The 15,260-nt window shown below is 47.3% G+C and overlaps 1 pseudogene and 2 gene segments (V, D, J or C); all 3 read left to right on the forward strand.

Moving 5' to 3' along the window:
- Positions 1–5,195: 5,195 nt before the first annotated feature.
- Positions 5,196–5,940, forward strand: LOC121488741. The segment is given in 2 exon segments: positions 5,196–5,446; positions 5,549–5,940. Coding segments are annotated over 2 exon segments (441 nt in total).
- A 3,316-nt stretch (positions 5,941–9,256) lies between these two features.
- Positions 9,257–9,883, forward strand: LOC121488742. The segment is given in 2 exon segments: positions 9,257–9,386; positions 9,501–9,883. Coding segments are annotated over 2 exon segments (432 nt in total).
- A 335-nt stretch (positions 9,884–10,218) lies between these two features.
- Positions 10,219–13,419, forward strand: LOC121488743 (annotated as a pseudogene).
- The last annotated feature ends 1,841 nt before the right edge of the window (positions 13,420–15,260 follow it).

The raw sequence follows: 15,260 nt of genomic DNA on the forward strand, positions 1-15,260 counted from the left end.
GAGAACTAGCTTATTATGGCCTTTGCTTCACATAATGTTTTAGAGAGAAAGTAAGTGGGAGTTTGGGGATTTAGGGCTGGGATTTTGGAATGATAGAGAACAAGGTAGAACAAAAAAGAGAATCATAGAGACAGAAACTTGTACCAAAGCATGAGACACAATAAAATTCTGAGAAAGAACATTTCGATCTAGTAACCAGAGTTCTGACCTTCATTCGGTCGCTAGCTTCTATTTTGGGGGGCTTTGCACGTTAATATCCTCATGTATAACATGAACGCCCACAGAAAGCCATGGGCAAATAGGAGAAGTTAACACAATCTTTGATCCACATTAGAAGGGTTTTTGTTAAAGTGTTAATGTGACTAAATCCTGTCTCTTAGAATTCTCTCCACGCTGCTCTGTCTTCCCTTTTCCAGCCAGATCCTGTTTCTATCTCACCAGAGCAGGTGGAGAAGCACACCTCATAAAAGAAGAATTAAGTTGTATCACAGAAGCAGAAGATGTGTATTCCGGCCAAGTCGTGGGTCTTCCTTGAGTCCCTTCATTGCATGGTACAGCCCCCTGTGGCCCTTCCCACTCATTCCCACCTCCTCGCCAACCACACAGTACATTCTAGCCCCAAGGCCTTCAGAAGGCTCGCATCCCCATTCATGTCCTGATATTGCCCTCCCCACTCCCAGTTGGTTTACAATGATTTAGGATCATCTTTCTCCCTTGTTAGTACACCGTCCGTGCCAAAGTGTCAGTCCAGCCCTTACTAACCCCGACCACAATGTATTTGTCTTTCTCCAGCTGATTTATTTCACTTAGCATAATACCCTCTAGTTCCGTCCACATCTTTGCAAATGGTAAGATAAGGACCATATATATATGGCATATACACCAATCTTAAGTGCCTCATATGGTATATATATATACACACACACACCATATATACTATATATATATATATATGGGTTTTCATGTGTGTGTGTATATATATATATGCCACATCTTCTTACAAAACAAAACAAAACTTGGCGCAAGACTATGTTGCTTAAAGATTTGGGTTAAACTTCTCTCCTTCAAAATACCTTCTCCAACTATGGCAGTCTCCAAAGGATAAATGTTTTTCTACAAATTCTTCCAGTGCTGATGAATACAGCTTCTATGCTATTATTTTATGATCAGTGAACTATTGTATAGTAATATTGTTAGTGTCATCTCAATATTGACTCTGTCTCATCATCTAGAATATCCACACACACAAAACCAAAGATGTATACCCTGTGTTTTTGGTTTTTATTACTTTATTTCCCCTATCATCACAGAACCCATTGCGACCAGGCTCTTCTATAGAGTCATAGTCAATGGCTGTTTGGTGACCAGAGCATAGCAGATGGCCAGCCTTTAAGGAAGCTGAGGCTTCAGGCACTCTTGAAGGCTGAGGGAAAGCATCTGGTTGTGGTTCAGCAGCCTGGGGTCCTGGAGAGATGAATGGGTGGTGATTGGAGCGTGTGCTCACCTACACATGATCAAAAGGCCCTCCCACTTCCCCTTCAAGAGAGGAACTAGCAAGAGAAGCATGCGGTGGGCTTTCAGGTACTCCGATTTTCTCAGGCCAGAGGAATGCACCTTTACCATGTTTTGCAAACACTGGAGGATAAGAAGAGGTTTTCCCGGGAATGAAGAAAAAGAAACTGATTAACAGATATGTACTATCTTGACACGGTAATGGTTATTATGAGTGTTTCCATATCCCTCATTTATCAAATTATACACATTAAATATGTATGGGTCTTTGTCTATCAATTATACCCCAAAGAAGCTGTTAAAAATAAATAAAATTGGGAATCCTTGGGTGGCTCAGAGGCTTGGTGCCTGCCTTTGGCCCAGGGCGCGATCCTGGAGTCCTGGGATCGAGCCCTACGTCAGGCTCCCGGCATGGAGCCTGCTTCTCCCTCCTCCTGTGTCTCTGCCTCTCTCTCTCTCTCTCTCTCTCTCTGTCTATCATAAATAAATAAATAAATCTTTAAAAAAATAAAAATGAATAAAATTATAGAGAACAATATGCAGAAATATTTTAAAAACAAATTTTAAAAAGATACAGTCTGTGGCCTTAAAAAGAGCAAATTCATTAGGAAAACAGGTACATACATGACAATAACATATTGGTATAGGAGAGAAGAAAAGAAAAGTCTAGGCCTTTTAGAGCCAAGAAATTGGCATTGCTTCCTGGGGAACAGAGTGAGGGGGGGAAAAAGGTTCAGAAAAGCCCACGCAAGTTAAGTACATGTGCATTATGTATCCATCACCCTGTCTAGATCTAGACATATATATAGAGTATATGGGAGACAGACAAGGCCTGAGGCCTCCCCCTTACCCACCACCAATCTGAAGTGCCTCATAGTATTTTATAAGGCACCCTGTGAAGTGAAATGTCTTTGTTAGCTGAGGACTAAGCTGGCACATTGCTTTGTATCTACACAGGAAGAGGCCTGATACAAGGTGACAGAGACTCTACCAAGTGAGGAGGGTATTCCCAAGAAAGAGCGCGTTGGCACCCAAGTAGGGTGAGTAGAGTGGCCTGGTATAGGCCGTTGAAGCTCCAGCACACTGAGAAGGTTATCCATACCGGGCAGGGCATGCCCCATGTCAGGTATCAGAAACTGAACTGAGGTGAGGGGATATCCAACATGGAGAAGACTCTCTGGCCCAGGCTCTCAGATCCCAAGCAGGGTGAGGCAGACACATGCAGGGGGGAGAAGGTTGCCATTGCCACGGGCAATTGGGCACATGCGAAGAGGTGGATCAAATGTGTAAACCTATTAAGGATAACAGGAGCCAAGTTTCTCCGTATTGCAAGGGAATTGCAAATATAGAAAGGGATGACGCCAGAACGCTAGAAGGGGCCTTATCATATGGGAATTGGAACTGGAATTATTCGTGTAAACTCTTGGTTTTTCAATACGCATAGATAGATATAGAATTAAAGATGCGTGTTAATATGTGTGCATTTGTGTGCCTGTCTACATATGTGTATCCCCTAGGATCTGTCCACTGATGACTTGGGAGTGCTAGCACCCCCAAAGCCCAGATCTAGTGCCCATCTCTTGTTTTCTAAATACCACTATCCAGGGCTCTTTGGATAATAAACAGAACCAGGGCTCTATGGAGAAACAGCTGATATCATGATGAAGGCAGGGAAAGAACAAGATAAGCCTAGAATATATTCTTGTGCCGTATTGTAAGGAAATACTCAAATACCCATCACTATGGGGGCCCTGACAACAAGGATGGTTTACGAAGAGAAATGATTTTTCGACTTCTGAATCTCCTTTGGAGGATGCTTGATGCATATTGGAAAATTATTATACCTATCCTTCAAAGTACAAGTTAGTATCAGGACACCTGGGTGGCTCAGTGGTTGAGCATCTGCCTTTGGCTCAGGTTGTGATCCCGGAGTCTTGGGATCGAGTCCCGCATCGGGCTTCCTGCAGGGAGCCTGCTTCTCCCTCTGCCTGTGTCTCTGCCTCTCTCTCTGTGTCTCTCACGAATAAATAAGTAAAATCTTTAAAATAAAATACAAATTAGTACCAAATGTTCACTTCATGCCAAACAAACTTATTTATCATTCAAATTTCTGCCTTGTGTCCTGACACCAGGCCCTCAATTTCCTTAAGTCACTAGTACGAATACACCAGTGCCAATCATAGCACATTTGGAGATAATTTTTTTGTTGGTTAGACTCACGTGTGGCCTTTTACTACTTTCCATTGTGTCCATTCGACAATTATGGGTCAAGTACCTGCAAAGTGTTCCGTATTCTGATAAGGGTGGGGAACTCTGGAAGGTCCTAGCCCGGCCATCCAGTAAACATCTGGGTGGAAGCTTATCCTGACAGCTCATGCTGTTTCAGAGTTAAACGGGGGGTTGGAGATCAGTATTTCAGACTCTCCCTTGATCCAGGTTTCGGGGATGAGGAAAGGAGAAGGCAAGGAGATGAAATGCTTTAGCCGAATAAAAACCAATTATGTTTTAACTTTCTTAAAAAAGACACTAAAGCTCTCCAAACTCCATGTTATCTAAAAATGAGTCCCTTTGTTCTTAGGAGTCTAGAAGAATTTCAAGGACGAGAACATCGCCTTACTCACCAATGCTTGGTGAACAAACTAAGAGAGCCCTTGAACTCCATGCTCCCTTCCACCACCACCACCACCACCCTCCACCCCTCCCATCCCCCAGACAGATGGTGCAGAGGAGGTTAATGTGTCCCTCTTTGAACCTAAGGAGGAGCTGTGACTTTACTGAAATCCCTGGAGCTAGTCTGGGAAAAGGGAAGGCAAGGGGAAGCAGGGTGCCTAAGAAGGAAGAGAACACTTTAGCATTGGGTTTGCTCCCGGGTCGGCTTGGGAGATGGTATGTGCACAACCTGGACACTAAAACCCAGTCCACGGTGTACCTCCCCAGCCTCTACAGCATTATGTCTGCAGCCCCCGGGGTTCACATCCCTTAGGATCTTTCGTTACTCTCCTGTGCTTCCTCTGTATGTGACCCATCCATGATCAGGCTCTGCACCCCAGGTTAGGGAGATGCTCTCTAGGGGTATAGGTTGCAGCATATTACTTTGTAAACTCATCAGTACCCACTGAGGGTGCTTCTTACCCACTTGGCATTAAATTCTTATGTCTTAAAATTAAGCACAGTTGGGACAACGGGGTGGCTTGGTGGTTGGGCATCTGCCTTCGGCTCAGGGTGTGATCCTGGGGTCCCGGGATCAAGTCCCACATCGAGCTCCCTGCATGAAGCCTGCTTCTCCCTCTGTCTGTGTCTCTGCTTCTCTCTCTCTCTCTGTGTCTCTCATGAATAAATACATAAAATCTTTTTAAAAAATAAAATAAAATGAAGCACAGCTGGAGATAGGGAGAGACTCCACAAACCAAGCAAGGTGGTATCTCTGAGTTAAATCAAGATGAGGCTTGAGTGGGATTGTCCTGGTTCCATGAGACACAGTGTGGGGGGACATCTACCCCAAGGGAAGGAATGCATGTCTGAGCTGAGGAGGTGCGGTCAAGTAGAAAGAGAAAGGAAATGCTCAGTTGGGGGAGGAAGCTACTAGAAAAAAAAAAAGAAAGAAAGAAAGAAAGAAAGAAAGAAAGAAAGAAAGCAAGCAACTGACTGAGAAACCTCCTTGAGGCAGCTGGGCGTGGGAAATCCTCCACACCTGCCCCGGTACATTTGGTCCTGCCACGCCAGACCAAGACCAGCTCTGGTGACGCTGGTACAGGGCATAAGTGAGAGAGGAAATGTGAGCTGTGGAAGTAAACAGGGCACGGACTTCACCAGCAAATCCTCACCAGGTGCCAGTACAGGAATCTGAGCAGAGAGACATCCAGTCCCTTCCAGTCAGGTGCTGCCATGGGCTGCAGGCTCCTCTACTGGGTGGTCCTTTGTCTCCTGGGGGCAGGTGAGTCCTGAGAACTCCTGGGACATCTCTGTCCTCAGGCTTCTGGCTTTTTTCATGGTACTGCTTCCTAAACACTCTAACTGTGGTTTCTTGCTCCCACAGTCCCCATGGACACTGGGATTACCCAGACCCCCAAACACCTGGTAACAGGGCCTGGGAGGAGAGTGACCCTCAAGTGTGAACAACATCTGGGCCATGATGCTGTGTACTGGTATCAGCAGAGCGCTCAGAAGCCACCGAAGCTCATGTTTGCCTACAGTTATAAGGAGCTGCTTGAGAATGAGACTGCCTCGGGTCGCTTCTCACCTGAGTGCCCAGACAGCTCCAGGCTCTACCTTCACGTGGACGCCCTGGAGCCCGATGACTCTGCCTTGTATCTCTGTGCTAGCAGTAGAGACACAGCCCCACACAGCCAACCTCTCCCTGTGCACAAACATCCTGGGTCTAGCAGGGGGGCCCTGGGGCAACCAAAACTAGCTCAACATCTCCTGTAGGGCCCCAGACAGAGATCCCAGAACCTCATGCAGCTTGTGCACTCAGGGGTCGCTGCAGTGCTGAGTGCCCAGCGCAGACACCCACAGCCTGGGGCCTGGCCCAGCCTTCTTCCAGTCTGTGCCCAGCTGCATGCAAGCCAGAGGGTCCGGCTCCAGTTGCTCCAAGCAGCCTCCAGGAGGCACATGGCCCTGGGGAATGTTTCAGGGGCCACAGCAGTGCTGCCATGACCCCTGCCCACAGGCAGCTTCCTCTGACTATTCCTTCCACCCCAGTGAGACCCTGGACCTCAGCCCCTGTCCCAGCTCCAAACAGGCTGAGCCCTTTTCCAGAACACCTCCTCTGCTCACCACCCAGCTCAGTCAGTTCCTACCTCTGAGGACAATAGTTTCCTCCCCAGATTTGGATCATTCTTTCCAGGTCATTGTCTGCTACATGTCCCGGTACTGAGCTCCCCAAGAGCCTCTCTTCCTCTCAGCTGTGACGCTTTCAGGCCTAATTCTCTTTCCTTCTGTCACTCTCATCCTAATTCTTCAGGTCTTCACATCCTGCCTTATCAGCCACAGAGTCCTCTGCCCCAGGATTGTTGCTCACAACGGGCAATAAGACTGGAGGCCCCCTGACATTTCAGAGCAGGACTGCATCCTCGGGGCTGTCCTTGCCGAACCCCATGATTCCTGGCATTGCCCCTTGCCATGGTCCTCCATCCTGCACAGGCTAGCAGACAGCATGGGGTGAGCTGACCCCTGTGTCCTGGGGAGTCAGATGCCTGCACTGACACAGAGGCTCCCTCCTCTCTCCTGCAGGGGGCATCCCAGTGGGTGTAGCAGGAATCCCTCCATGGGGTGCAGAGGCCTGAGCTAGGAGAAGACTCATTCCTGCCCTGACTCTGCCATGGATTCCAGGCTCTTGGGAGATTTTTAGTCTTTGGTAAACAGTTGAAATCTTAGGAATTTCTCATCTTGGACTTACCTGAGGCTCTTCTATACCATTTCCTTATTCAATCTCTGGCTTCTTTATCCTCCTACAGGACACACAGAACCTGAAGTCAAACAGACTCCCAGCCACCTGGTCACAGATTGGGGGTTGAGAGTTATCCTGACGTGTGACCCCATCTCTGGTCACTTATACCTCCATTGGTAGAGGCAGATGCTGGGGCAGAAAATGGAGTTCCTTATTTTATTCTACAAGGATACTCTCTTGAGAAGCCTAAACACTCAGAGATCAGTTCTCAGCTGGAAGGTCTGATGGATCATTCTCCACTCTGTAGAGCCAGCCCACAGATGATCTGTGTTTGAATGCTAGATATTGTAAGTGAAAAATGTTAGAGGTAAGATGACGGCTCTGGATGATGTATTATCTTATAGAGATAATTCCTTTTTGCTACACTACGACATCTTGGTGGGGGCAAGTCTTCTGAATCTGGTTGAAAAGTGAGTTGGATTTCAACCAAGCTTCAGGTTTGTGGATGGCTGTTCACCTTTGCTCCTAGTATGTGATCACTTAGGTTCCAAATGAAATGTCTGGAGTATTTTTACTTTACGGAAGTGTAATTTGCATGAAATAATACCCATTTCAAGTGTACAACTCTTGGAGTTTAAATATACTTAGGTGCTACTCAACTATCACCACGATCCAGTTTTCTTTGTAAAGGTTCCCTTGTAAGCTGAGAGGGACCTTGAGGTAAGTACTTGGAAACTGCATGCATAAGCCCCACTAATCCAGCAATCATCTCGGGGTCTCCCTGGTTAGCATCATACAATCTAAACATGGAGAGAGACTTGGAAATTTTTTATTTCAGCCCATTGTTTTAGATGAACAAGTGGGAAGTCATATAGGGTAGTTTTTAAACCGTGTTACTACTGACTATATCCTCACTTCTATATCTTATATTTAATATGCCTAGAGCAGTCTGTGATATTCTTTTTGTTCCAATCAGAATACAAGCGTCATGAGCATGAGAATATTGCCTTCCCTGTGCTTTGCACTAAATAACTATTCAATGAGAGCAAATAAGTAAAGCGTGCTGGAGTTCCTGGAAGGAGGGTGGTTGTTTCTGTTTGGTTCACTACTGTGTCTCGAGCACCTGTTCTGTGTTCAACTAAGAAAAAAATAAAAAGGAAAGCAAAACACCTGTGTTTGAAGAAGTTGACCAGTACTTGACGGTTAGTGTTGCCAAACAGTGTGTGTGGTGGGTGTGGGTGTGGGTGTGGGTGTGGGTATTAGCATATGGGCCTGCTGTCTCTGTGGCAGTAATAGTGTCTTGTTCTCATGCCTATAGCTCCTCCTGGCTTGGCCTTAGTAAGCGCTGGAGCCTGCCCAGGACACGGGAATCTGGGAAGTGCGCCTTGACGACCACGAGGAGGAGCCATGGCACCAGCAGAACCCCTGAAAGAGGTGGTGGCCTGGGGCTACAGGGCTCCAATGAATAAAGGGGACAGTGGTTGTCAACAGGGGCAGTTTGCTGATGGTAGAGACATCTTGTTGTCCCAGCTGGGGTGGGAGAGCTACTGGCAGGTAGTGGATAGAGACCACAAATGCTGCTAAGCAGTGTCCACAACACAGAATTACCCGGAACACTACTGCAATATCTCTGAGGTTGAGATGCCTTAGGCTAAACATTTAGTTGTAAATTTGGTACCAAAAAAGAAGATGACCTGAGGACAGGTCAAGGACAGTAAAGTCATTGAGCCCAGGTTTTCCCCCACTCTCTTGCTGTCACTCACCTCTCCAACTGTTTGCTCCTGTCCCACAGGGACTGCTCATTGCCTAGCTGCCTCCTGCTCACTACATTGATCTGCCCCTCAGACAGAGAAGACCTTCACAGGGAATGGGGTTGCAGTATGGTCCCCCTCAAAGGGACTTATCATCACAGCTTGCTCCTAACATTCCTTCATGCATTTTAGTTGTCTGCAGCTGGTGCCTGTGGGAGACCCCACAGTGGTTCTTTTGTCCACAACTGAAGTAGCCAGGGGGGCGGCGGAGCACACATCAGAGATTCAGTGGAACCAAGATTTGAGAGGGATCTCCCTGCATTACTGTGGAGAAAGACGAGAAGATACAGAAAAGAGAAACTTGCCCAAATCTGAGTGGAGCCAGAACCAGGAGGAGGGAGGAGGTGGCCAGATGTGGGCCAGCCAAAACCCAGGGAGGCAGAGATATATTCCTGAGGCAAGAGATGTCCCATTCAAACTATCCCTAGATATTCCAGATTCCTTTGAAAAAGAGGAGAAATTAGCATGTCTTGAAAGGCTAAGGGCAGGAAATGAAGGAAGAGGAGAGGCCCACCATGGGGAAGTCATTCTGGGCTGTGACATCACAGGCAGCGCACCTGTCAGGGCAGTAGAGAACTGCCACCTCCTTCTTACCACTGAGGACCAGACTGTGCCTGTCTCCACCATGGGCTCCGGGTTCCTCTGCTGTATGGTCCTCTGCCTCCTGGGAGCAGGTGAGTCCTTGGTCCAGCTGGCGTGATGCTATGATGCGTCCCTAAGCCTGTTCATCATGTGGCCGGCAAGAGCCTGCCATCTGGGACTGGTCTGAATTCTCCTTTCCTTCTCAGCACCCCTAGACACAACAGTTTCCCAGACTCCAAGATACCTCATCGCCCACGTGGGATCTAAGAAGTTACTAAAATGTGAGCAAAATCTGGGCCATAATGCTATGTACTGGTATAAGCAAGACCTCAAGCAACTGCTGAAGATCATGTTTATCTACTTTAATCAGGAACTCAATCTAAATGAATCAGTTCCAGGTCGTTTCTCACCTGAGACATCTAAAAAAGCTCATTTAAACCTTCATGTCAACTCCCTGGAGACAGGTGACTCTGCTGTGTATTTCTGTGCCAGCAGCCAAGACACAGCCCTGCAAAGTCACTACCTCCCTGTGCACAAACCCTCTAGCCCAGCCAGGAAGCTGTGGGGCTACATGTTCACCAGATCCTGAGGCTCCATTCACCCCCCAGGGGATCCCGTATTGGAATTTCCAGTCTGTAGTACAGGCTGCTCATATGCCTGATTGGACAGTTCTACCATTATTGTCACACAAGTGTCCAGAATTCCAATTATCAGCTGGAGCAAATAAATTCACTGAAGTACTCAGGATTTCAGAAACAAGAAAAGACTTTGTCCCATGTGCTGAAGATCTTACATGGTGGAAGGAGCCATTCCTTGAATTTCTCTGCTGTACATTTGGGTGCCAATGGTACAAACATTGTGACCGAATACACGCAATTCACTAAAAATAGTTGATGAGCAAAATCCTAGGGAGGAAACGAGGTAATGATGAAACTATCTAAGAATGTAAGGAAATTCAGATCATCACTGAGTTTGCTGAATAAAATATTCTTGGAGAAGCATGAAAGTTCTGGCAACAGGTGAACTAGAAAGACTGTGTTGGGGATAAGCCCCAGGAGGGGTAGGCTTGTGCTCTGCAGACTCCCTCCTTTCCAGAAGGATGACCAGGGCCACTCTTTCCAATTCAGATCCTGTGGCATCTTGAAGATTCCTGCCGCTCATGCAGTACCCAGGTGATGGAGGATATAATAGACCTTCAAAGGACTCTGGACACGAATCTCAAGGCAGTAGCTAGTCATGGGTCCTACCCGAAGCCAGGTAGCATGAGCACGTTGGTTTTTGATACAATGGTGGTACAGTATGGATCAGAAGAGTGAGAGTGTGGGGATGGAATAATCGTTGAGGAGGCGTCTAAAATATTCTTCAGGATAGATGATAAAAGGTTTCTGGGGGGCTTGTGGACAATATACAAGTGACACCTGGAGTCTTTGTTCTTCTTTGAAGAGCATTTAGTTCAATCTCGCAGTTTTATTGTAGGATTTGCTAGATTCTATTTCAGTGTTTCCCTCCCCGTTAGGGAGCCGTGGCATGTGGTCATTATTACTAGTGCATGGCAGTTTTAGGGTCTCAGTGTGGAGTCACAGCACATTCTCTCAACCTCCCTGGGTCTGAATGCCAGTGGCTTCCAGCTGCGCATCTTCTGAAATCTCTGCTCAGCTCCTCAGCCTAGTAGAACCTGTCCTCTCTCAGCTTTGGACTCCCAGGCTGTGCGTGAACATCAGGATGTAGCCAAGAAGAAAGAGGATTTCCTTACAATCATTTTTAGAGTTCCTTTTCAGGACCCTGTGCCTAAATCCAAGCCTTCTTTGGCACTTTAGGCAACATTTATCATTATTATATACATACATTGTTTATATCAATTTCCTTACCTGTTTCCCATTGTACCTCTTCGCTGTTTCTTCCTGTGATTCAGGTTGACCTTACATCATTTTCCTTCCACGGGCACATCCCTAATTCAGATAACTCAGACTCACCTTTCAGCCTTCCACCTCTACCCCTTGCCTTGGGAAAGGCTTATGTTCAGTATTATTCTCAGTGCAACTGAGCCTTCACTTCCTCTTCTTGTTCAAGATATCAGTTTATATAATATAATATAATATAATATAATATAATATAATATATATATATATATATATATATATATATATATATATATATTGCAATTGTTGGAATTTTGCTTTTCGGGAGCCAAACAATACAATAAAATTTTATTTACTCAAGTTTCTGCTCTTTCTTTGTGTAAGGGCCAGAAAGTGTCTCTTTGCTACATGGTGTCCTGCATAATAGGCATAATCCTAGCTTTTCCACTAGGATTCCTTTTAGGCACCTGTGTAAGAATTGAATATCTCCAGCTTTAGTGATTTTGGGGTTCATTATATACCTTACGTGGTCAGGAGGAGAAACCAACTGCTTTGTTTAAATTCCAACCAGTACACCCTCCCTTTTTTTTGTTTCAGGGGCTACATTGAAATCCTGATAAACTTTATTACATTCGAAAAATGAATAGAGACCGATTGTCCTAGGTATATGCATGAATGGTAATATTGCTGACTTTTTTGTTGTTGTTGTTGTTAATTTAGATGCTTCTTTCCTATTCGGAGCTGCGCACATCTTGTACTCCTCACGGAGCCACTGACCCCCACCAATCCCCACCTGTCCTTTCCTCTGGTGAATGAGAACAGGCATCCTCTAAATTGCTACCATAGGGCTGCAATCTGGGAAATATGGTGCCTTGGTCACAAGGAGGCGATGTGGCTCCTTTGAAAACTGAGGTGGGGGTGATGGGAGGGAATGGGAGCTAATAGTGGAAGAACTGAGGAGGAAAGCTGGGCATCAGGGGCTCCATCCTTGGGTCAAGTGGGAGCATAGGTTGCAGATTCATCAAATATACTAAATAAAAATCATTTTCATATTGTTTCCGTTTGGTCCCACACAGATGACTTGTATTGCTCCCCTTGAAAATCCTGTTTGGTCTAAGCCCAGCCAAGCACTTTACCCTCAGCACTGGGGTTGAGGTTGGCTGATCCCTTGTCCCCTCAGCCACCCTTCCCAGTGCCTGGCTCCGGGATGGCAGCACACTCAAGTTTTTTGAATGGAGGGCACGGGCCCCAAATGGAAGCACTCCCTTCCAATTCCCCACTCCACAGATATGGGCAAAATAGCTCCATGGAGCTTAGACCCTGAGGGAAACAACCTTTTAGATAATGACTACACAACTGAAAGGGAAGAAAGGAGGCTGATTAAAGAATAAAGGTCTCTCCCTTGAACAGTGTCCTTTGATGTGGATCTTGGAATGATGGGGAATGGAGACGGGGTCCTGTAATCAGGACAGCAGCTAATAGCATGAGAGCAACTGGTAGACGGACAGCTCAACACAGTCATTTTGAATTCACCTTCGATTAGAATCTGCAAAAGGTATGGAAGAGGGAAGAAGAAATATCCTCTGGGGCTGGTGAAAATGACAGGGACAGTGACATCACAGGCAAATCACCAACCAAAGCCCAGGAGACCAGAGCCCAGCCCCTTCCCCAGGACACCCTAGCTAGATGATGCCCACAACATCTCTGACTGCACCATGGGCTGCAGGCTTCTGTGCTCTGTGGCTCTCTGTCTACTGGGAGCAGGTGAGTCTCAGTTGCCAGGTGTTGCCCTGGGACCTCAAGCAGTGTCCCCGTGGCCGCAGCAACACTCTTCTTTCTGGGTTTTGTCTGATTTTGTCCCTTTCTTTCAACAGTCCCCATGGACACTGGGATTACCCAGACCCCCAAACACCTGGTAACAGGGCCTGGGAGGAGAGTGACCCTCAAGTGTGAACAACATCTGGGCCATGATGCTGTGTACTGGTATCAGCAGAGCGCTCAGAAGCCACCGAAGCTCATGTTTGCCTACAGTTATAAGGAGCTCCTTGTGAATGAGACTGCCTCGGGTCGCTTCTCACCTGAGTGCCCAGACAGCTCCAGGCTCTACCTTCACGTGGACGCCCTGGAGCCCGATGACTCTGCCTTGTATCTCTGTGCTAGCAGCAGAGACACAGCCCCACACAGCCAACCTCTCCCTGTGCACAAACATCCTGGGTCTAGCAGGGGGACCCTGGGGCAATCAAAACTAGCTCAACATCTCCTGTAGGGCCCCAGACAGAGATCCCAGAACCTCATGCAGCTTGTGCACTCAGGGGTCGCTGCAGTGCTGAGTGCCCAGCGCAGACACGCACAGCCTGGGGCCTGGCTCAGCCTTCTTCCAGTCTGTGCCCAGCTGCATGCAAGCCAGAGGGTCCGGCTCCAGTTGCTCCAAGCAGCCTCCAGGAGGCACATGGCCCTGGGGAATGTTTCAGGGGCCACTTTACACTCTGGCCACAGCAGTGCTGCCATGACCCCTGCCCACAGGCACCTTCCTCTGACTATTCCTTCCACCCCAGTGAGACCCTGGATCTCAGCCCCTGTCCCAGCTCCAAACAGGCTGAGCCCTTTTCCAGAACACCTCCTCCGCTCACCACCCAGCTCAGTCAGTTCCTACCTCTGAGGACAATAGTTTCCTCCCCAGATTTGGATCATTCTTTCCAGGTCATTGTCTGCTACATGTCCCGGGACTGAGCTCCCCAAGAGCCTCTCTTCCTCTCAGCTGTGACGCTTTCAGGCCTAATTCTCTTTCCTTCTGTCACTCTCATCCTATTTCTTCAGGTCTTCACATCCTGCCTTATCAGCCACAGAGTCCTCTGCCCCAGGATTGTTGCTCACAACGGGCAATAAGACTGGAAGGCCCCCTGACATTTCAGAGCAGGACTGCATCCTCGGGGCTGTCCTTGCCGAACCCCATGATTCCTGGCATTGCCCCTTGCCATGGTCCTCCATCCTGCACAGGCTAGCAGACAGCATGGGGTGAGCTGACCCCTGTGTCCTGGGGAGTCAGATGCCTGCACTGACACAGAGGCTCCCTCCTCTCTCCTGCAGGGGGCACCCCAGGGGGTGTAGCAGGAATCCATGGGGTGCAGAGGCCTGAGCTAGGAGAAGACTCATTCCTGCCCTGACTCTGCCATGGATATCTGGCTTTTGTGTTGGGAAATTTTTAGTCTCTTGCAAGCAGGTGAATCCTTGGGAATTTCTCATCTTGGACTTACCTGAGCCTCTTCTAAACCATTTCCTTATTCAATCTCTGGCTTCTTTTTCCTCCCACAGGACACACAGGACCTGAAGTCAAACAGACTCCCAGCCACCTGGTCACAGAGAGGTGAATGAGAGTAATCCTGACGTGTGACCCCATCTCTGGTCACTTATACCTCCATTGGTAGAGGCAGATGCTGGGGCAGAAAGTGGAGTTTCTAATTTTATTCTACAAGGATCCTCTCTTGGAGAAGTCCTAAATATTCAAGAATCGATTCTCAGCTGGAAATCCTGATGCATCACTGCCCACTGTGGAGATCCAGCCACAGAGCTGGGAGACTCAGCCACGTACCTCTGGGCCAGCAGTGTAGCCACAGCCTTGCCAAGACACCTGCAGCCTGCACACAAACCCTCATACTTCTGCCTCTTTTTAGCTCCCAGATCCCTTTCTGACTGGACTTGATTTTTCAGCCGTCTCTAAATACACATGTCTGAATTTAAATTACCAAAAGAGGATATCTCTGGCATGACTGGCCAGGGCACGTGTTTTGCAGTATCTTTATATATACTATAGGGTTATTGTGGGCTCCAAAGTTGGGAGAGTTGCTTCCCAGGAAGCCTCCATCAAATGACCTAGGTTCTCTCTTTACCTCCTTCTGTATCTTGGATTTTGTTTTGCGTTGTTTGGGTAGCTTAGAAATAAATCATTTTAATTCATAGAATGGAGAAGTGATTACCAAGGAATGACTTTGATATTTGCATGAAGGTGTAGAGTACTTCCAAGATAAATCTTAAGGAGGATATGCAAGTCAACACAAGGGCCTGAATTGTCAGTGATGTCTTCCCAGTAAGTCCCTTATGCATTACTTG

The sequence above is a fragment of the Vulpes lagopus genome, chromosome 4 (assembly GCF_018345385.1).
Source record: "Vulpes lagopus strain Blue_001 chromosome 4, ASM1834538v1, whole genome shotgun sequence".
NCBI lineage: Eukaryota > Metazoa > Chordata > Mammalia > Carnivora > Canidae > Vulpes > Vulpes lagopus.